General features: G+C 42.4%; 1 protein-coding gene across 4 annotated transcripts in view; it reads left to right on the top strand.

Annotated features, from left to right (window-relative positions):
• Positions 1 to 22,608, top strand: part of TRIP12 (thyroid hormone receptor interactor 12) — a 101,030-nt gene that overhangs the window by 57,634 nt on the left and 20,788 nt on the right. For all 4 annotated transcript variants that reach the window (XM_066622658.1, XM_066622656.1, XM_066622660.1 and 1 more), the window contains 16 exons: positions 785 to 933; positions 6,897 to 6,932; positions 7,044 to 7,139; positions 9,646 to 9,738; positions 9,947 to 10,108; positions 10,443 to 10,511; positions 10,601 to 10,766; positions 12,510 to 12,627; positions 12,739 to 12,895; positions 13,772 to 13,925; positions 14,760 to 14,988; positions 15,717 to 15,835; positions 16,677 to 16,875; positions 19,208 to 19,308; positions 21,737 to 21,911; positions 22,268 to 22,409. In XM_066622658.1, the coding sequence (XP_066478755.1) occupies positions 785 to 933; positions 6,897 to 6,932; positions 7,044 to 7,139; positions 9,646 to 9,738; positions 9,947 to 10,108; positions 10,443 to 10,511; positions 10,601 to 10,766; positions 12,510 to 12,627; positions 12,739 to 12,895; positions 13,772 to 13,925; positions 14,760 to 14,988; positions 15,717 to 15,835; positions 16,677 to 16,875; positions 19,208 to 19,308; positions 21,737 to 21,911; positions 22,268 to 22,409 (2,165 nt within the window). The remainder of the gene's footprint in view (positions 1 to 784; positions 934 to 6,896; positions 6,933 to 7,043; positions 7,140 to 9,645; positions 9,739 to 9,946; positions 10,109 to 10,442; positions 10,512 to 10,600; positions 10,767 to 12,509; positions 12,628 to 12,738; positions 12,896 to 13,771; positions 13,926 to 14,759; positions 14,989 to 15,716; positions 15,836 to 16,676; positions 16,876 to 19,207; positions 19,309 to 21,736; positions 21,912 to 22,267; positions 22,410 to 22,608) is intronic.

Raw genomic sequence — 22,608 nt, 5'->3', positions numbered from 1 at the left:
TCTGCAACTGAGATGTGTTGTGGCAAACCCGGAGGGGTCTGCCACTTTGGGCACCAATTGCATCAGCTAAGCTCACCCAGCAGGCCCAGCAGTGGCTTCAGTGTTTCTTTGGGGAAGTTGCTGTAGCCGGGTCACCTGGTAGAAGGCCCAGTCAAACTGGAAAGGACTGCCAGCCATCAGGGGCTCTGCACAGTTACCCACAGGGGCCGAAGGAGGAGGCCACCTTGGACACTTTTCTGCTTTCATCATAACAAGGGAAAATAACACAGGCCTACAAAATTGAGGTTCAAAAGTTTTTCCTCAAACTTTATGGTGGTTTGGTATGAATTTGGGGTGCTGATTCCAAAAATGGCATCCGTTTTACCCTATCACGTCTAGTTTTGGAGATATAGTATAGCCTCTTAAGTGAATGGTTCAAGCAGCTTCCTCATGTGGAAGCCATGGTGTAGGCTTCCTCATGAGGAAGCTGCTTGAACCATTCACTTAAGAGGCTATACTGTGTCTCCAAAACTTGACGTGATAGGGCAAAACAGATGCCATTTTTGGAATCAGCACCCCAAATATACCCAGGAATTGGTGTAATGTTTTAAGGAAGCAAAATGTGTGTTGGCCTATGTAATTGGTCTCCTGTATTATAGTAAATCTTGGTGTGTTTGACAGCTGCCATTCTATATCAGTTTGAAAAGTATCGATGCAGGATTACCAGTAAATTGTATGAACATGTGCGCGCACACACATACTGTTGAAAACTAAATATTTAAAGTTTTTAAATCCTCTTTTTTAGGTTCTAAAGCTCAACAACTTCTGCAGGGGCTCCAGGCTACTGATGAAAGTCAGCAGTTACAGTCTGTGATTGAGATGTGTCAGTTGTTGGTTATGGGCAATGAAGAAACTTTAGGAGGGTTTCCTGTCAAGAGTGTTGTACCAGCTTTGGTAAGGATTATTAATTTCTCAAACTCTTGTCTTATTATTGTGTTACAATGAGTGTGAATAGGTAGTTCTGAAACTGGATTGTGTCTAAATACCTTGGATAGATTTTTCTCAACTGGTTAGCTGAGTTGATACTCAGTGAGTAGTAGATTCATTTTTTAAAATCTAGTTGCTTCAAGAGGTCATCGCTTTTCTGGCCACCATTCATTTGATTTGAAAAGAATACCTGAAATCTGCCTCCTGGTATGGGAAAGTGCCAAGATAGTCCAGACACACCAACTTTGCTGTCTTCTGTCAGTGCAGGGTTGCTGACTACTTGGTTAGATATAGCATTAGATTTTTGCTGTTTTCCAGTGAGTTAATTAGAATGGGAGCATCTAATCTGAGAACTGAACTGCTTTATTCTGGTTCCTGGGTTTTTTGTGGGTTGCCAGTCATGTGAAAGTCTTCACTATGGAGGTTGATAAGAAGTGTAGGAAAAGATTTTTAATACTTGCTTCATCGTACAAAATAACTTTAAGTGTAGAACTGGGGATGTGATCCGCTAAATAGCTACTGGTTTCCTCTTGAACAGGTTTGTAGTGTGCCAATAACTATAAAATCAATGTTGTATATCTTCATTTTCTCCGCATACAAAAATATAATAATAATAAAAAAACTTTATTTTTATCCCGCCCTTCTCCTCAGAGGGGCCCAGGGTGGCTAACAACATATAAAACAGATTAAAACATAATTTCACAAACAGATAAAAACATATTAAAAAACACATTAGCAGAACCCATAAAAACAGTAGTCAGAAAAGTCAGAATAAAAGAGCATAAAACAGCAGTTCTTAGAGGAATCGGGCCTGTAAAAAAGCAACTAAAAGATGTATAAAAGATGTTAAAAAGGCCATAAAGTCAGAAGGATTGGTTAAACAACAAGGTCTTCAGGCCTCGCTGAAAGGTCTCAAGAGAGGGAGCCATTCTCAAGTCAAGGGGAAGGGAGTTCCACAACGTTGGTGCCACTACTGAGAAGGCCCTATTTCTTGCCGCTGCCCCACGTACCTCCTTAGGCGGCGGCACTTGTAAAAAGGCCTTCTCTGTTGACCTGAGAGGACGAGCTGGATTGTACGGGAGTAGACGATCTCTAAGATAACCTGGCCCAGAGCAGTATAGGGCTTTAAAGGTCAAAACCAGCACCTTGAATTGGGCCTGGAAATGAATGGGCAGCCAATGTAGCCCCCGGAGAAGCGGGCTGACAGAGTCAAACCGCCTTGCTCCAGTGACCACACGGGCCAACGCATTCTGCACTAATTGCAGTTTCCGAACCGTCTTCAGCGGCAGCCCCACATAAAGCGCGTTACAATAATCTAACCTCGATGTCACCGTAGCATGGATCACTGTGGCCAGGTCTGCACGATCCAAGTAAGGACGCAGCTGGCACACCAGCCGAAGCTGAGCAAAGGCCCCCCTAGCCACAGCTGCCACCTGGGAATCCAGGAGCAGCTGCGAGTCCAGGTGGACCCCCAAGCTGCGGACCTGCTCCTTCAGAGGGAGTGCAACCCCATTCAGAGCAAGCCGATAATCCAGCACCTAAGAACATAAGAACAGCCCCACTGGATCAGGCCATAGGCCCATCTAGTCCAGCTTCCTGTATCTCACAGCGGCCCACCAAATGCCCCAGAATGCCCACCTGCATCGAGGATTTCCGAACCAGGAGAGCCTCTGTCTTATCCGGATTTAATTTCAGCTTGTTAGCCCCCATCCAGATCCTCACTGCTTCCAGACAGCGCTCCAGGCCCTCAACCGCCACCCTGTAGTCTGGAGGAAAGGAGAGATAAAGCTGGATGTCATCAGCGTATTGATGACACCCCACTCCAAACCCCCGGATGACCTCTCCCAGCGGTTTCATGTAGATATTAAATAGCATGGGGGACAGAATTGAGCCCTGCGGCACCCCGCACTTCAATGGCCAGGGTGTCGAACAGGCATCCCCTAGCACCACCATCTGGGACCAACCTTCCAAGTAGGAGCGGAATCACCGCAAAACAGTGCCTCCAACTCCCAACTCAGTCAATCGGCCCAGAAGGATACCATGGTCGATGGTATCGAAAGCCACAGAGAGGTCCAGCAGGACCAACAGGGACGCACTCCCCCTGTCCAGTCCTTGGCGTAGGTCATCCACCAAGGCGACCAAGACAGTTTCCGTCCCAAAACCCGGCCTGAAACCAGATTGAAAAGGATCCAGATAATCCGCTTCATCCAAGACCCTCTGGAGTTGGGACGCCACCACCCGCTCAATTACCTTGCCCAGAAATGGGATGTTGGAGACTGGCCGATAGTTGTTCAACACAGTGGAATCCAGGGAGGGCTTCTTCAGGAGGGGGAGAACCACCGCCTGCTTCAAAGCAAGTGGCAATGTCCCCTCCCCCAAAGAAGAGTTCACCACCCTCCCTGTCCACTCAGCCAGTCCACCCCGGGCAGCTCTTATCAGCCAAGCTGGGCAAGGGTCAAACAGGCAGGCAGACGGCCTCACACTCCAAAGGAGTCTGTCCACATCCTCAGGCTGCACAAGCTGAAAAGAATCCCACAACACTGGACAAGCAGTTGCCAGGGGGACATCATCAGACATTGTCAATGTGGCATCCAAGTCGTAACGAATGTGATAGATTTTATCTGCAAAGTGTTGCGCAAACACGTCACAGCGGCTGACCGTGTATTCCTCCTGGTCCACTGGCGGGGCCTGATGGAGGAGGCCCCACACCACACGGAACAGCTCTGCCGGACGGCTATCAGCAGACACAATGGTAGCAGAGAAGAATGATTTCTTCGCTGCTACCACCGCTATAGAGTAGGCTCTATAATGAGCTCTACTCCGTGTCCAATCGGATTCATCGCGAGTTTTCTGCCACCGTCGCTCTGGATGTCTGCCCTGCCGCTTCATCATTCGCAGCTCCTCAGTGAACCAAGGAGCCGCTCCGAGTCTGCGACGTGGCAGAGGTCGCTCCGGAGCAATCTCATCCACTGCCCTGGACATTTCCCCGTTCCAGAGGTCAACCAGGGCCTCAGATGAGACGCCAGTCTTGGCAGTGGGGAAATCCCCCAGAGCCCTCAGGAAACCTTCAGGATCCATTAGCCTCCGGGGCGGACCATAGAAAACGGTCCCCCGCCTCTGCGGAGTTAGGAAGTCGCAACCAGCCTAAACCTTACCAGGAAGTGATCTGTCCATGACAACGGAGTGATCTTGATCTCCTCTACATCCAGATCACTGCCCCCGTGCCCATCTGTAAACACCAGGTCCAGCACGTGTCCTGCAGTATGTGTCGGGGCCAAGATCTTCTGGGACAGGCCCATGGTTGTCATGGCAGCCATGAAATCCTGAGCTGCACCTACCGCAGGGGCCTCGGCATGAACATTGAAGTCCCCCAGCACTAACAGGCGGGGGGCCTTCAATGCCACCCCCGAGATCACCCCAGTCAGCACAGGCAGAGAGACTGTTGGGCAGCAGGGCGGGCGGTACACCAACAGAATCCCAATCCTGTCCGGCCCTCTCAACACAACATGCAGGCACTCGAACCCAGCAGACTGCTGGACAGGGCACCTGGTGAGGGAGATGGACTCACGATAGACCATTGCAACTCCCCCTCCCTGTCCCTGCAATCTTGGCTGCTGCAACACCTGGAAGCCTGGTGGACAAAGTTCAGAGAGACTAACGCCTCCCTCCATGTCCAACCAGGTCTCCATAATGCATACCAGGTCGGCTTTCTCATCCAGAATCAAATCCTGGGTGATACAGGTCTTATTATTCACCGACCTGGCATTCAAAAGTAGCAGCTTCAGATCCAGGGACTCACTGCCAAGACCACCAGGCATCCGAGAATTGGGGGAGGGACCAGAAGGGGAGATGATCTGCCTGTGATTAACTCTCCTTCTCCTGTAATGGCCTGTCCGTCCCCCACCGCCATATCTCCCCTGGCCTGTCACTCTCCTGATAGTGGCACCCTTTCCTTCCCCTGAGCTCCCTCCTGAGAACACACTCATGTGGCAAGGCCCACCTTCTGAGACTGGCCTGCAGGCGGATCCTCTGCTGTAAAAACAATTGTTGCTCCTCTCTCCCCTGCCTCCACCGACGGGGAGGGTATCTGACTGCTGTTAGTTGGTCTGCTGTCGGATAGGGCACCTGATCTTCCGGGCACGAGCCCCAGGCTAAGAGCCACGAGCCAAGAGCCCCTTTGGCTCTTGCCCTTCGGCTCGCGCCAAAGGCTCGCGCTTCTGGCAAGCCCAGCAAGCTGGAAATACCTGGGGAGAGAGGAGGAGAGCAATCAGGCAGGCTGGCCTGCAGTCTCCACCCCCCAGCCAAACAGTCTCCCCATCTGGGCCTGATGGTCCCTTCCAGAAACTGCCTCAGAATATTTGCCTAGAAATTCCTTGACATAACCATTGTAATCTACTTTGTGGAATTTTTCTTTGGAATAGTTTGGAAACATCAACTGGTTGAAAATGCAGCAATTTTTCGTTCTTGTCTAGTACTAATTCCAGAAATTTTGTATCTGTGCCAATATTTCAAGAGTGTCACTGGGGGCAAAATTCAAGGTGATGGCTTTAGCTTTGAGAGTTCTTAAATTATCTCAGACCCAAGCAAGTTTAGTTCTGTTTTGATATGTGCTGTACTGTAAGACTAATATTTAACAGAGCCTCGTGCTGCCCCAGGGCCAGGACCATGAAATGCCACCCCTGGTCACATCCAGAGGTCTTCTGAGGGCCAGAGGCTGCACTTTGAAGGCCTTCTGAGGGCTGGAGAGGCTGCACGTGGCATGCAACTGTTGGGGGGAGTGGCATGGAACCAGGCGGCACAGCTGGTGAGTGTTGCCAACCCCCCAGCTGTGCCACCTGAGAGCGCTTGCACCTGTGAACTCTCCTAGGTACATCTCTACTTTTGACTCTAAGTTTTAGGTGGGTTCTGATTCTAAACTGTTTGGAAAACACTGCCCTACATACATGACTAGTGGTGATGGATGAGTTAGGAAACTATAGTAGGCTAGCATAAGAACAGAACAAGTTATGCAGGATGCAGTCTACTTAGGCATGTTGAAATCTCCCCAGGACACTAAGCCAAAACAGTCCTGGAGCAACACTGTAATGTGCATTCATCAGGCACTATGTAATGGAGGCAGCTGCCACTTCAGTGCCACCTATATTCTTGTTAACTCAATCCAGCATACAGCATGCTGATACAGATTTGAGACTGGTGATAATTAGGTTGTAATGGGAAATTTAAAATATGATAGCACCAGAATGATGCAGTTCTTGGCTTGCCAGTAATGAGTATGACGGTGTAATTCAAGGTTCTATCCTAAAGACTAAAAGTCAAAACTTAAGTTACACTGCTGTTACCTCCTGTTCAAGGTCAGAACCTGTTCCCCAGAAACACCTGTAATTTCTGAATGGCATTTAAGCTGCTGTTTGGAGGCAATTGGTCCCATCGGTAGCCTCCATTAGCAAAGATTTCTGAACTCAGTTCAAGGAGGGTGAAGGTGTGCCAATTGTGTTATTGACATCTTTGGATGATGCCTACTCATCATCTCCTATGTAAAATGGAGTGAATAAAAATGACGCAATAAGAAATGTCATCGTGTTACTTTTGGATCTTTTGTGCCTTGACTGAGTCTGAGAATACCTGCCAAGTTTATTTGCATCTTGCCCATCTTTAACAGTATCCAAATTCCTTCACTACATTAACAGTACAGCTTACTGGGGTCACCTAGCCATATCCTCAGGCAGGATTGTAAATGCTGACTGTTGGAGATTGAAAGCAATGTTGTGCATGAAATATTTGTGCTAAGCATGCACAGTGACTTAAGATCCACCTTCTCATTGTTAAGCCATGACAAGCTGAACTCCCAGCAGGCTTGTAAATTGATTGAATATAAAGAAGTCTCTTCCCCTGAACAGACAGATAACTAATTCCTTCATATTGTTTTATAGATAACATTGCTACAGATGGAGCACAACTTTGACATTGTAAGTATTGCATGAAAACTTTGTTTCAATGCATCCTCAGGTAAATCTTGAAAGCCAGCCTTGCTAGTTTTCCATGTTCTGGATAGTGATAGAAGTTTGTCATCTTTACAGATGAATCATGCTTGTCGAGCCTTAACCTATATGATGGAAGCACTTCCCAGGTCATCTGCTGTTGTTGTAGATGCAATTCCTGTTTTTTTGGAAAAGGTAAGCTAATATTGTTACTAGGTCAACATAATTGGTTGCAACTGAAGTCCTTCTTGAAAAAGTTTTCTCATTCTGCTGTTTAGATATGCTGCTTAGTGTACATTGAGTAGGTTGATAAGAACTTTGGTTTTGCTATCTGGGTCACAAACTTCATTAGGTTTCTATTGGAAAGACAATTTTCCTAAGGCTTTCTTGTTCAGGGCTACAATTCTTGATCATAGTTGTGCTTGGAGATTGCTAGTATCACTTTTAACAAGCAAAAAGATCATATGGGAGCAGCGATCCCCCCCTTGAGAAAAAACAGAGATGAGTTGGTATAACTTGGCCCTTTTGGATGTGTTGCCATTGAGAGACTTGGGGGGGAGGGGAAACGTGACCAGAAATAGGGCCTTCTTAGTCATGGCACCTATTTTATGGTTCTCCCTCCTCTCTGAATTGAGAACTACTCCTTTGTTAGAAGCTTTCTGGTGAGATCTGAAGACCTTATTCCAAAAAGCCTTCAGGAATGCAGTTGGGTTTTTTAAAGGTGCCTTGTTGATGGCCCACTGGTACTCGTTGATTTTTATTTTATGTTTTTACAACCGATGGTTTTTATGGCTGCTGTTCACCACTGGTTGGCTTTTAATATGGTATGTTTTATATATTAATGTGTTGTGAACTACCTAAGGTGCCCTTTGGAGAGAGGGGTGGGATATAAATCAAGTAATTAAATAAAAAATAAAAAAATTGTTTAAAATATAAAACAATTAACTCAATGTATTTGAAGGAGAAGTCTTCTGTCTTGACCATTTTGTATATCTGCACATCAAAGGCTACCTGGTACTTTGTAATTCCAGACTTCAGAATTTTAGACTGGTAATGACTTGTCTATCCGCAGTTGTCTGAGGTGTTAGTTTATCAAAGCCAAGATCAGTGGCTTAAAAAAATCTACACAACTGCCATTTGAGCAGTCAGATACGTGTTTAACTACAATCCTATACCAAGCTAGTTCAGGTTGTCTTGAGAAATGCTTGTTCTGTAGGATTTAAGAAGAGTACTTTTTGCTATGGACTCTGCTTCCTTTTTTTAAAAAGATTTAAGAAGAAACCATCCATGGGATTGTGTATGGGGGGAGGGAAGTAGGCAGAGTTCTATTTCATCCTGCTTTATTTACTTACTACATTTTTATCCTGCCTTTCTCCCCATGGGGACCCAAGGTGACTTACAGCAAATAGAAAAAACATAAAAGCACAATTAAAAACAAATACCCTTCCCAGTGAGTAGTTTTGGGTTCAGCCAAAAGAGGCTGAACTACTGCCATTTTAAGTGACTCTCTCCCAACATTCACCTATGCTGGATAATTATTAGCTAAATTCCAACTTTCTGTTCTTAGGCAAGGTATTCAAACATGTAATGGTGACCCAACTTCAGGAGTTCTCTCCTTGGACCCTTGTTGCTCTCACTTTTGGCCTGGGTTTAGAACAGAAACGCCTTGGCCATCCTAATGAATAATCTTCACTTAGAACTGTTGGGGGCAGTGCATGCCTGCCAATTCTGCAGAAACCACTTAGTTTCTGTTGATACCATTGAACATGGGATCTTTCTGGACACCTTATAGCAGGGGTGCTCACACTTTTTTTGGCTTGAGAGCTACTTTGAAACCCAGCAAGGCCCAGAGATCTACCAGAGTTTGTTTTACAGTGTTTGCGCCATCATAACATATAACATTTATGTGTACAATGTATGTTGGTGTACCTTGAGCCCCAGTGAGTATAACAGGACTTACTCCTGAGTAGACATGCCTAGGATTAGGCTGTGAGGCTGCAATCCTAGCCACACTTACCTGGGAGTAAGCCCCATTGAGTACAATGGGCCTTACTCTCCTCCCAGAGGCACGTGAAGGGGGGGTCGGCACTCCGCGATCTACTCATTTTGCCTCGCGATCTACCGGTAGATCGCGATCCACCTATTGAGCCCCCCTGCCTTATAGGTATGGTGCTTGGAAGCACTATTATTCAATTACTCTGATCTTACCTGTTAGGTTCCAGAAGGTGTTGTGGGGGGTCTTCAGTTTGACACCTTTCCTCTTGGCCTGTGGTGTCCCACAGGATTCACAGGATGTTTTCCCACTCACCATGGCAAGGGTGGCAAGCAATGTAATGGAGGGCTAGTTATCAAATTGAAATACGATAAAGGGCTTGACCTTGTGGTATTCTTTACAAACACTGGATGGTCTTTTTCTATGCATGCAATTAAGCAAAGAATAAAAACGAACTATATTAATGTGTGTCTTGAATCAGATGGATAATAGAAAAGAAATGTCATTATTGAATGTTCTGTATGAAAGCATTGCTAATAGTTGAGTTAGTATAAAATATTAAAGCATGACTGTTATTGGTAATGAAAGCTATTAAAATACAGTTGGAAGGCTGAGCATTTGAGAGGACTGACAGTGTGGATCAGTTTCTAATCTTATTTCATATCGCTCTGAAAATAGACTAAGTAAATTGCTTTCATTTTGTTCTAGCTGCAAGTTATTCAATGTATTGATGTGGCAGAGCAGGCACTGACTGCCCTGGAGATGTTATCACGCAGACATAGTAAAGCTATTCTGCAGGCAGTAAGTACTTCTTTAAATCAGAAAAGGCTATTTTTTTTATCTTGCACTCTTTGATCATGACCAGAATTTACTTTTCCAACAAGCAGTAACTTCCATTTACTTGGGTGTATCTCTTGTGGTTGCAAACCCCCTCAACTTGCTTAAACTTTCTTGAACTTGCTCTAACATTTAAACTTAAATATGTTCTTCTTTTGCTCCTCTATTATAGGGAGGTTTGGCAGACTGTCTGCTATATCTGGAATTTTTCAGCATAAATGCCCAGAGGAATGCACTAGCCATTGCTGCCAACTGCTGCCAGAGCATCACTCCTGATGAGTTTCACTTTGTTGCAGATTCTCTACCATTGCTTACACAAAGGCTAACTCACCAGGTCAGAAGCTGTCGAGAGTGTTGCCATCTTTTTGAAGCGTTGTATTATGTAAACTTTAGTGTCCTGTATGTGTCATGCGGGAATATTATCTTGACACGAATGACAAAATAGAACAGTCTACTATTGGATATGATACTTTGTCTCAATTTGTTTTTGTAGCTAAGATGGAGTACAGGCTATGACGGTTTTTTAGTCTATAATCTGTTGGTGTCGAATGGTGTTATTCCTTTCCCCATTACTGAATGCCAGACTCTTCATAGAGCAGTTCCAGGGTTACAGTTCTTGATGTGTTAAATCCTCTGCATTGAAACTTAGTATTTGTATTCTAATTTAGGACAAAAAGTCAGTAGAAAGCACTTGCCTCTGTTTTGCACGTCTAGTGGACAACTTCCAACATGAAGAGGTAACCCACTTGCTTACTTTCATTAGCACTATGTTGATGGTTCCGATCAGATTATTTTAGTATTTAATTTTTTCATCTTTTTATTAAAGAATTTGCTTCAGCAAGTTGCCTCCAAGGACTTGCTCACAAATATTCAGCAGCTCCTGGTAGTGACTCCTCCAATTCTGAGCTCAGGGATGTTCATCATGGTAGTGCGCATGTTTTCCCTAATGTGCTCCAACTGTCCTACGCTAGCGGTTCAACTTATGAAGCAAAGTAAGTGCATTTGTTTGACATAGTTTTCACCAGGTTTGGTCTACAGATAGGCAAGCAGAATTTTCATTTCAAATTAATGATGCTACTACAGCAGACAGTAAAGATTTAGGTTTAATCTGTAGATACAGTCACCCATCTTGTGCATTGTTCCAGAGTCAGATCAAAAAGCTAAAAACATGTGTTCTCAAAATGTACTGTCTCTTTAAAAATAGCAAGAAACAGGCAGGAACTGAAACTGACTGAGGAAATAGCAACTTCATTCTCTGATCTCAGGCATGTATTTAGTCATTCAAATGGTAGACAGAATCTCCTGAACTACTTAAACTGCTGGTTTTGTGTTTTGGTTTTTTTGGTAGCCTGACCATGTAAAGTTTGGCATCTGAGTCTAAGATGAGGGATGACTAAGATGAGGGATGACTGGAGAAAGATTGCTTATTTGATTTGTGAGTCAAAACCTGAATTGAGTTTTTCCTTGGGTGTTAAACTGTGACTGAACATATATGGTGCATTCAGTGCATTAATGTGAAAACAATTAGAGCCACCAGTGTTTCTTGAGGTAGATCACAACAGTGGGACATGGCAAGTAACTTTTATTCAAACATAAGGAACTCTTCAATTAAGGTGAATGCTAAGGTGTTTCCATGCTCTTGAAATCCAAATTCTTAATGTCCGTGCCATGTAAGCAGCAAATAGTCATGCAGTTTTGTATACCATACTGGCTTTATGAATTTAGCTCCATGCACCCACGCTTTGCCTTGGTATCTCCCCTCAACATGGGCTGGGGAGAAAGAAGTTCAACAGGCAGTTCTTCCCCTAAACTAGGAAGTAACAAATCTGGTGTACATTCCACTTGGATAAGACAAATCTCTGAATTATTGCTTTGAAATAGTTAAATTGAGATAATTAAATTGCACTCTAAATCCTGATGCCCATAAATAACTACCTTATACTGCTACTTTTGTAGTCCCAATTGCTAAGAACCTAAGCAAGACTGGGACACAGTCTCTTGGAACCTGAAGGCATACACTAGATCAGGGGTGCTCACACTTTTTTGGCTCGAGAGCTACTTTGAAACCCAGCAAGGCCCGGAGATCTACCAGAGTTTTACAGTGTTTGCGCCATCATAACATATAACATTTATGTGTACAATGTATGTTGGTGTACCTTGAGCCCCAGTGAGTATAACAGGACTTACTCCTGAGTAGACATGCCTAGGATTAGGCTGTGAGGCTGCAATCCTAGCCACACTTACCTGGGAGTAAACCCCATTGAGTACAATGGGCCTTACTCCCGGCGTTTCCTCCCAGAGGCACGTGAAGGGGGGGTCGGCACTCCGCGATCTACTCATTTTGCCTCGCGATCTACCGGTAGATCGCGATCCACCTGTTGAGCACCCCTGCACTAGATGCTTTCCCCCTTTACCTGGTGGTGCTCTAGGCAAGTGTTCAACTGCATTTTTGTTCCCATAAGTTGGCACAACCCCACAACGGATTTGTGGCTGCATTGGGGTAATGAACCAAAGGTTGAAGAACACAGCTGTAGGTGCTCTGCTATAGCCTGTAATGGAAGCATTGTGCATATACTTAATCTCGATTTTCATATTGGTTGATGTTGCTGTTGACTTACCACTTCAATGAAAGAAAATGACTTTTGGAAGAGAATGCTTTCAAAAATACTCAAGTTAAATAAAGCAGTTTTAGTACATGACAGATTAATACTGTGATTTCTTTTCTTTTTCTAAAGATATTGCAGAAACTCTTCACTTTCTCCTGTGTGGAGCCTCAAATGGGAGTTGTCAGGAACAAATAGACCTTGTTCCTAGAAGCCCTCAAGAACTATATGAGCTTACTTCACTTATATGGTGAGTTTTCTGAGCTGTAATGTTTGCCTGAGATACCAATGTCATAATATGCTAAAATGAAGGTTGCCACATTGCTTGGAAAAATTCATGAGTAACTGTTTGGTTTTTCAGTGAATTGATGCCCTGTCTGCCTAAAGAAGGAATTTTTGCTGTCGACACAATGCTAAAGAAAGGAAATGCACAAAACACAGATGGTGCAATATGGCAGTGGCGTGATGACAGGGGTCTCTGGCATCCCTATAACAGAATTGATAGCAGGATAATTGAGGTACTGATTTTGGTATATCTTTCTTGTACATTCTATAGGTCCCTTAATCAGTCTTTGTCCTAAAAGTGCATATACTAGTAAACAATACTGACCAAACTTCAATTATGCATTGAAAGCATCTGTTCATCTTACTTGTCAATCTGTTCTAATGCTATTAATACCTGAATGATTAGGTGATGGATCTCTTAAGCAACGCAAATGTTACATTGGAATATTTTGCTTGCTATTCAGGATCCAGTCTCTAAAAATGTCTGTTTTAAGCTCTTTGTCAATGAAATAAATCCTTATTGTGATGTGACCTGCCTGATGGACTCACCCCTGCTGGTCCATCTGTAAGAGAGGAGGCCGGGAGTCTGTGAGATGCTTATATTTTGCTGCCATATCCCTGCATCTAGCATTCTATTTACCCTCACGCACCCCCAGCAAAGGCACAAGATTGCTATTGGGTTGAACTTGTGTTTCTTTTTAAACACAGTGACAAATTTTTAATTTGACAAACTAAAAAATTTGACAAATTTTTAATTTGACAGTGACAAATTTTTAATGCATGAAACCAACTGAATATACCTTCAGTTTATTGGCAAATAAACTGGCAAATTGTGCTTTTGGCTGTTGCTTTTCACCTTTGTAGAATAGCATCTGAGAGTTCTTAAACCGTTAAAACTGTAGCTGTTTGTGCATTTGAAAATGGAAATTATGGCTTTAAGTCTAAATAATAGTTGGGGTAAACATAGTTTGGTATTAGGTTTGATCCAGTTCTGTTGGTATCTTTTGATGGTATTTGTTTGAAAGTGTCATGTTTGAGTGTGTCTAAAATTCACAGAAAGGTGTTAATTCCAAGCTCGGTTAATGCTTATGCTTTGTTTTTGTCCTCAGGCAGCCCATCAGGTTGGTGAAGATGAGATAAGTCTGTCTACGTTGGGCCGTGTTTATACAATTGACTTCAATTCTATGCAGCAGATCAATGAGGATACTGGAACAGCACGTGCCATTCAGAGAAAACCTAATCCTCTAGCAAATACTAACACTAGTAAGTACTACTTCTTATCTTGACTATTGACTCCAAAGGCTGTTTCCACCAACATCTTGCTGCTTCAGATATTTCTCATTTGAAAACCAATGCTACTCTTGGTCATGTGTATTTCAGTTTGTGAAGTTGCAACTCTAATACTTATCTACTCTTGTATCCTTTGTAAAGAATGAATGGAAAAATAAATGATTTTTTTCTGCATAATCTTTGCATGTGGGCTATTTATTTTAACTGCGAGCGGATAGCACATGACTTGTTAGGCTGAACATTCTGACTTCTGAATTGCTACAGCCCTGATTTTATAGTGGTTCTAAAATTGAATCCTGCTGAAATAGTCTGCTGGAATTCCACTCCTTTTGAGGATATGTTTGGTCAGGACTTCCATGTAAGTGGAATACAATGTAGTGAGACTTCTGCTGGCATTACAGTTCAGCGTGAAGTAAAAATAGTATGGTGCTGGAAGGGGTTGAAGAGCTTGCTGGTCCAGTATTGGATAATCATAAACTGCCTTGCATTAGAATTATCTGTTTTGTAATTGTAAACAAAAAATGATCAACAGAAAAGCTTTCAACAGAATGCTTTGAATACCTGCTCAAGCATATACTTAGACAAAGTTGAGTAGATCATTGGACAACTTGTGGCTTGTAGTCAGGGCTGTTTCTAAGATGTTTTCAAAGTGATTTAAGATTCTGATGCTCTGTTTTGTTTAGGTTATGTTGTAAGTTTTGTTTTTATATGATGTGTAGTGTAAGCTGCCTTGTTGAAGGTTTTAAGTTGAAAGACAAAGTGACTTGAATGTCTGCATGACTTTAACAATCACCTGTTCTGCTATAGGTGGACATCCAGAATTGAAGAAGGATGATGCTCGAGCCCAGTTGATGAAAGAAGACCCAGAACTAGCAAAATCCTTTATTAAAACCTTGTTTGGTGTTCTCTATGAAGTGTACAGTTCTTCAGCTGGACCTGCTGTTAGACACAAGTGCCTTAGAGCAATTCTTAGGATAATTTATTTTGCTGATGCTGAACTTCTGAAGGATGTGCTGAAAAATCATGCAGTATCAAGGTAATTGTTAAATTTCCCTTTCTGAAGACAATTTAGCAGCTTGCTGCTATTCTCACTTGAACATTAGTCATTGTACTTTGCCAACACAGAGACCTTCAGTATGCTCCTGTGATATGAAATACTTTAAATGGCACTTGCATTTATAGCTCTTGTATTGTCTTGATGTAACCTGATAAACTTGGATTACTGAATCTTCATTACTCATTTCATAAACTTGTTTATGAATTGCCTAGTAGTATGCCCTAAAAACAATTTGATACTGCATGGCGGATAATTCTTGAAAGACAAAAGGAATAGGCTGATAATCTAGGGGACAATTTAGACACTTAACAAAAACATTAAATGTAAAAACTGCTTGGGAGGAATAACATGCTTTATGAACAACCAGCCTTTTATGTTCATAGCGTTAATACTGAGGGCCACTTCAAATGTTACTTTTTAAAGTATGAACAAGGCAAATGCAACAAAAGAGTCAGGCACATTTCAGGACTAAGCTCTGTAGATTGTATACTATGACTGGCCTTCTTGTAAAGTATGAACTAGATCTTTAAATGAGCTAGATGATCTTTACCTATACCTTCTCACTCTTTCCCTGCCCATTTTTTAGGGTTACTGTGCTGAAGATGTTTGGTTCTGCCTTATTTGTTTATGTAATGTATGACAAATATGAAATTGTTTTGCTTAAACCAGGTTTACTGTAATGTTCTAACTATCCTTATCTGTTGCAGTCATATTGCCTCCATGCTGTCAAGTCAAGACCTTAAGATAGTAGTTGGAGCTCTTCAAATGGCAGAGATCTTAATGCAAAAGTTACCTGACATTTTTAGTGTTTATTTCAGAAGAGAAGGTAATACTAACTTCTGGTTGATGTAACTCTGAAATGATATATTTTATGTAATGCAATATAGAACAGATGAGCTTCTGCAGGCTTCTTGCTTGAATGAATTTTAAGTAGAATGTGTTAACTCGGATTTCAATTCAGAGGCTTATTGTGTCTGAAAAATGTGCTTGGGCTAGGGGGAATTAGTTGCTTTAGTAATAATGGAATCAGGCATGTTTGTAGGCAGAGATGTTGGCACAGACATGTCAGATGAGGTTAACTTGTTGAATTAACAGTGGGTGTCCTTCCAAGTTAAGATGGGAAATGGGTTTTTTTAGGACTTAAGAATATAATTGCATGGCACATTATATTGCATATAATTAAGGCAAGGTGAAATGTTGCCTTAAAGTTCTTGATCCTTCTTTTATTAACTAAAAAAAATTAGCTTTGAAAACTGTACAAATTAAATACAAAGGTCAAAATGAAACAAATACCTGCTAAAACGAATTGGCAAATTTATATAATTGTAGAACTGTGCAAGCTAGTCAAGAAGTTATATATTTTTTTTAAATGAAGCTTAATCATTGTCACTTCAGAATACTTCTGTAAAATTAAGGCACTGGTCCTCCTCCCACTTTCAGAATTTTTCCATCACCAATCCCTTTCTTCTTCTGTGCATGCAGACCTGTATTTACCGCAAAGTATTTGTAGGGTGCAAACTGCATCATGCTTTTATTATGAAAATATAGTTGAAAAGTGAGTGTTTGAATGGTTTTTGTGTAAGGTACCCTGACAAATGCTGATGTCTTCTTGAATATGTTACTGATTTACTGAGGAGGCTGACATTTCTTAATTTTTTTCTTTAAAGGTGTGATGCACCAGGTGAAAAATCTAGCAGAATCTGAGGCTTTGTTGACTAGTCCCCCCAAAGCCTGCACTAATGGCTCAGGAACACTAGGTGCTATAAGTACTGGAACAGCTACGGCTGCTAGCAATGCAGCTGCAGACTTGGGCTCTCCAAGCTTACAGCACAGTAGAGAAGACTCTCTGGACCTGAGTCCACAGGGGTAAGTGGACAGTGGTGCTATTGGAACAGATTCTTCGTTATTTAGAGATTTATAATCTGCTGTTGGCTTCCCAACACAGCTCACATGATGGGATTTTACATAGTTCTATAAAAGCAATTAATATAAACAATAAAAACCAAAATAAGTAGCAGGAGTCAAGGGAACATAATCAGTCAACTCAGTGAAATGCTTATTGAAAAGTCTTGGCCAGAAATAATGTGGGGGAAGCACAACTAACAAATCCCTGTCTTGTGTTGCCCCTGAATGTACTTTCAGCAGTGAGAGAACCTCAGATGACTGATGGAAGTGACGGGGTTCATAAGGAAGGGAGTTGTCTGTCACATAACCTGGTCCCAAACCAATTAGGGCTTTGAAAGTCAAAACCAGTACTTCGAATTGAACCTGAAAGTATACTGGTAACCAGTGCAGAAGGAAGTTGTGTGTTCTTAGACATGGCTGATGACCTGGACTGCTGCGTTGTGGATCAGTTGGAGCTTCTGAATGCATTCCAAAGGCAGGTGTACAGAGTGTTACAGTAATCCTCTCTAATGTGACTTGATAGCACAGTCCTATGCATGCCTACTCCAAAGTAAGCCCAGTTGAGTTCAGTGGGACTTGATCCCTGGTAAATGTGTGTAGCATTGCATCCTAAAACGTGTGTTACCATGGCCAGATATTTATGAGCGTGTGCTGTCAAGTGGCGCAACCTCTTCCAGTGGTCTCATGTCTTCTTGTGCTTTTAATGTCTAAAAGATGGAACTGTATGGGAACCCAGAAGCATAATTAATATGTGTTAAAACTGTCAAAGTAGATTTAGGTTTGTGCAGAAGCTGTGTCTACCAGATTGAGCAACACATTAATATACTGAAGTACTAGTATCCACACTTGAGGTGAGGATGTCAGCTATAATTTGAAGCAGTCTCAAGTACAAATCCATCTTTTGTGGCCTTTGTTCTGTAGGGTGTACTGTAAAAAGTAGTGCTGGTAGTTTACTGCTAGACATGGTGGTCTGTGCTGATCTTTTCCTCAGGATTTGAATTTATGCCAATCACAGATTGTAGCAGTCTGGTGGCAGCTTTTGCAAGGTGTCTTATGCTAGAAGCTTTTGTTGATATGCAGCCAATATTTAAAAGTCACTTCCTTTTAAGAATATTTCTTACAAGGTGTTTAAGCATATTTATAAGCTGTATTTCAGATAGAGGCCTCTCCAAAGCAGCATACAGCAATAACAAAATACTTAAAACAATATATTAAATCGAACAGCATAAAATAAAAAAGGTCATCAGATTTTTGACAATCTGGCCAAGCAATAACTGTCTCACTGAAGACCTGTCTGAACAGTATGGCCTCTGTCAGTCATGGGACAGTTGGCATGGGGGTGACCAGACAAATCTCCCAGAGGAGGGAGTTCAGAGTTTGTGTCACTGCCTAAAAGACCATCTCCTGTATACTCACCAGCCATTCCTTAGGTGACTGTTACATGGAGCAGATCATCGCAGGACATTGTCCATGAGCTTGCAGAAACGTGTGTTCTGTCAAGCAGATTTTTTTAGCTACAGCATAAAGATTTTAGGTATCTGGAGCTTGCCATTGTAGGAAGTAAATTGCTTCAGTACTTGTATTGAGAAGCCCCAGTTATAATGTATATTGTCAACTTAAGGTCCCTTATATCTAGCAGGCTAACTGAAAATTATGTCAGCTTGAACTTGTGCAGCGCAAGAAGGACTAGAGAAATTATGGTATCTGTGTTGGTTGGCTATAAGTGGCTATTCGTGCAGAATGTATCTCTTTGATTTTTTTCCGTATATTCTGTTTTCACTAACAAATCTTTGTTTTTTCTATAAGTTGTACATCTTGCAACACTAGAACAAAAGTATTTTGTTAAGCAGCAGATTTTAAAACTTAGGTCATATGCTAGTATGGAAGTTAAATCACTTTTTGCAAAATTGCCAATTGAAATTGCTGAGGAATGAATGTTTTTGTAACGCAAAACAAAATAGTTGTCGTTGGTACAGGTGTGTGCCACTTTGCGACCTTCTGGCTTATGCCAGGATTGCATAAGCGACAACCACATGTGCTCATCTGGGGCACACATTCCAACCCTCTGAAAGCTCCCCTCCCCTCCGGAGGGTTGTCTGAGCTTCCCAGAGGCAGCGCATGTCCACATGCTTCCTCTGCAAGGCTCAGACTGAGGGAAATCGCATCTCTTGCATGGTTCCGATCCCTGTTGTTAAGCAGTGCACAACTGTACTTCGTTTAAATAGGTATGTCTTGGATCGAATATTCAACATGTGTTTGAATGTATTCCAGTAAGTGTATGCTCTTTTGATAGCCGATTAAGTGACGTTCTGAAGAGAAAAAGATTACCAAAACGTGGGCCCCGACGGCCAAAGTATTCACCTCCCAGAGATGACGACAAAGTAGACAATCAAGGTAAGGGTGTGTGTTCAAATTATATAAGTCTATGGAACAGCTCAAATGATCCTACAAACCTTGGCTTGTGTATCATAAGCTCATAGTCTGCACCCTTTTTCATCTCTGGCACATGGCTGTGTTAACAGAATTCCAATTGGCTAAACTACTGTTCTCCATGTCATCCAAACCAGGAACTATGGCTTACAGACCAGGATATGATACTGGGATTTGATCTCAGTTAGTAAGCCACAGTTACTGTAGCTGTGATGTGCAGAGTTGTGTAACTTGGTGCAATTCCTATGTGCAAGAGCAGTATGGCATGTAGTGTTGGAGATCATTATGCTATGTTCATGGTCAGCAAACCATGGTTTTGTTAGATTGCCTGAACTAGTCCAGTAAGATAAATCCAGCCAGCTGGAGTTAATATTATGACTAAGCCATAGTGAATGAAGTGTCATTTGCAGACCTGATACAGTCTGAAGAGGACAAAGTTGACTTTCTTTTGTACAAAAATTTTCTAGTTGTCGTTACAGTGTAGGAGTTTAAGAGGAGAATGCCGAAAAAGCCAAAATCTAGAAGGCTTTTATTGTATCTGAAAACATTGCCAATTTTTAGCATATGACATGTTATTTTTGAGGGAGTAAATGTTTTGTTTCTGGGAGTAAGTGTCCCAGAGTTTTAATCAAAGCCCCTGGTTTTGGCAGGAGGTATTCTTTCACTATTGCATGCCACAAGAATTTGGAGTGTTTAAACATTTAATCTGTCCTACAAAAGGGTCGCCCAGAAAGTAATGTACCACATATTTTTCTTCAACAATTATTTATTGAACACAATGAAACTTACACACAAGAAAGAATGATGTTTCTTCTACACTCCCTATTTTTCCACGTAATCTCCGTCCAGTTCTATGGCCTTCCTCCAGCGAGACACAAGGGCATGTATGCCCTGTTGGTACCACTCCTTGTTCTGGTCACGAAGCCATTTCTGCACTGTGCGAATCACCTCTTCGTCATCCTCAAAATTTCTTTTGCGAATGGCATCCTTTAATGGCCCAAACAAGTGGAAGTCTGAGGGAGCTAGGTCAGGGCTGTAGGGTGGATGGGGTAACACAGTCCAACCCTGTTTAGTGATGTGTTCCAAAGTCCTCAAACTTGTGTGAGGCCGAGCGTTATCATGTTGAATCAAACATTCACCTGGGTTGTTATGGCGCCGAAGTCCCTGGAAGCGCTTCTTGAGTTTGGTTAATGTCTTCACATAAGCTTCAGAATTAATGGTGCTGCCTCTTGGCATCACATCAATGAGTATGACGCCCTCACAGTCCCAAAACACAGTGATCATGACCTTACCGGCGGAAGCAGTTGCTTTGAATTTTTTCTTCTGTGGAGATTGAGGATGACGCCATTCCATCGACTGTCGTTTTGTTTCGGGCTCAAAATGGTGAACCCAGGTTTCATCACCTGTCACAATCCTGGACAAGAACGCTTCCCCCTCATCTTCAAAACGTTTCAGCAACTCAGAAGAAATGTTTTTTCTGAGAGATTTGTGGTCCACCGTAAGACAGCGCGGAACCCATCGTGCACACACTTTTGAGTAATCAAGAGCACGGATGATTGCATCCACACTTCCTTTGCTGATTGATAGCTTCAGCGCCAGCTGCCTAGTCGTTATGCGTTGGTCCTCGCGAATGAGCACATCAGCAAGCTGCGTCTTGTCAGGTGTGACAGCCGTGGATGGCTGCCCCGAACGCTGCAAATCTTGGAGCTCTGCCGAACCGCCTTCTAATGGCCTCACCCTCTGTGCCCAGCGACTAACCGTACTTCTGTTGACTGCAGATTCTCCATAAACTGTACGCAAACATTTGTGAATGTTCCCAACAGTTTTTCTCCGCAGTGAGAAATTCAATGACAACATACTGCTTGTAACGTACATCACTTAAAGATGCCATTTCGAAACACTGCTGCAGCTACGCTATCTGTCTGAAGAAACCAAAAATTTGTGTGTGCACTCCTGAAAATTCAAATAATGGATATCTAAAGTTTCGCATTCGTACCATTACTGTAGGCTGAGAAAAAAAATGTGGTGCATTACTTTCTGGGCGACCCTCGTATCTTATGTGTACTTTTTAAGTGCAGCAGAAGAAACTACCTGCTTCTCACTGTTTAGTTCTAAAGTCATCTGTTAGTACATGTACTAGTGAACTGTAGCCAGTGTGTACTCAATTGGAATAGATAAATTAGCAGCTTTGGGGTGGGTGGGAGTGTTAATCTGTAAAGTGTCCCTAATGTAGAGTGATACTTAAATAACTCTGAAGATGTATCTGATGCGACTATTTCTCCCTGCAGTTAATTATCTCCTAGCTATGTGAGAACATGCGTGTCTGTGGCTTCTTTGTCTGGTAAATTTCTATGAACATATAAGTGAAAATTAATTTTTGCCCCCTATAAAGCTAAAAGCCCTACAGCTACTCAGTCTCCAAAAGCTTCCTTTCTGGCAAGTTTGAATCCTAAAACCTGGGGAAGATTAAGCACCCAGTCCAACAGCAACAACATTGAACCAGCACGTACAGCAGGTGTCAGTGGCCTTGCAAGAGCTGCCTCAAAGGACACCATATCCAACAACAGGTATAATCAAATTTTAATTGCTGTGCAAAAGTAATTTTATGAAGTGAATGGTATGACAGCTGGGACAGAATGTGCCATTCAGAATTTTGGATGGGTCTTGGATAGCAAGGAACTACAGTGAATGGAAGTGGATGTGTGGGAAGGCAGAGGACCAAAAAATGAAGATATAACAGGGGTCAAAGAAAATAATTTACTCATGGCCTGGAGAAAGAAGTAAAGGTACTTGTATTCTGATGACTGTGGGAAGAAAGACATTTTAACATCACAGCACTTGCTGTTCCTGAAATGTTAAGACATGTTTGAATTTGCGAGCTGTGCATGGATGTCAAATGCTAAATAAACTACTTTTCTTACAGAGAAAAAATTAAAGGCTGGATTAAAGAACAAGCCCACAAATTTGTGGAGCGTTATTTTAGCTCTGAGAATATGGATGGAAGCAACCCTGCACTAAATGTGTTACAGAGACTTTGCGCTGCAACTGAACAACTCAACCTTCAGGTTAGCATATATTTTCTGAAAAAGTAATCCATTTATCTGAAAAAAGGGCAGAAATAATTTGAATGAGAAGGCACCAAGTTTCTTCTGTATTTCTTCAGGAACTACTTGTATGCCTTTTGTCTACCCTGAGCTTTAGATATTGTTTAAAGTTAGTGATCCTTAAGTGGTGACTGTATCTTTTGCAATTATGGTGTAACTT

The sequence above is a fragment of the Tiliqua scincoides genome, chromosome 3 (genome assembly GCF_035046505.1).
Source record: "Tiliqua scincoides isolate rTilSci1 chromosome 3, rTilSci1.hap2, whole genome shotgun sequence".
Lineage (NCBI taxonomy): Eukaryota > Metazoa > Chordata > Lepidosauria > Squamata > Scincidae > Tiliqua > Tiliqua scincoides.
Note: the sequence above shows the minus strand (reverse complement) of the source record. Positions and strands in the feature narration are given on the sequence as shown.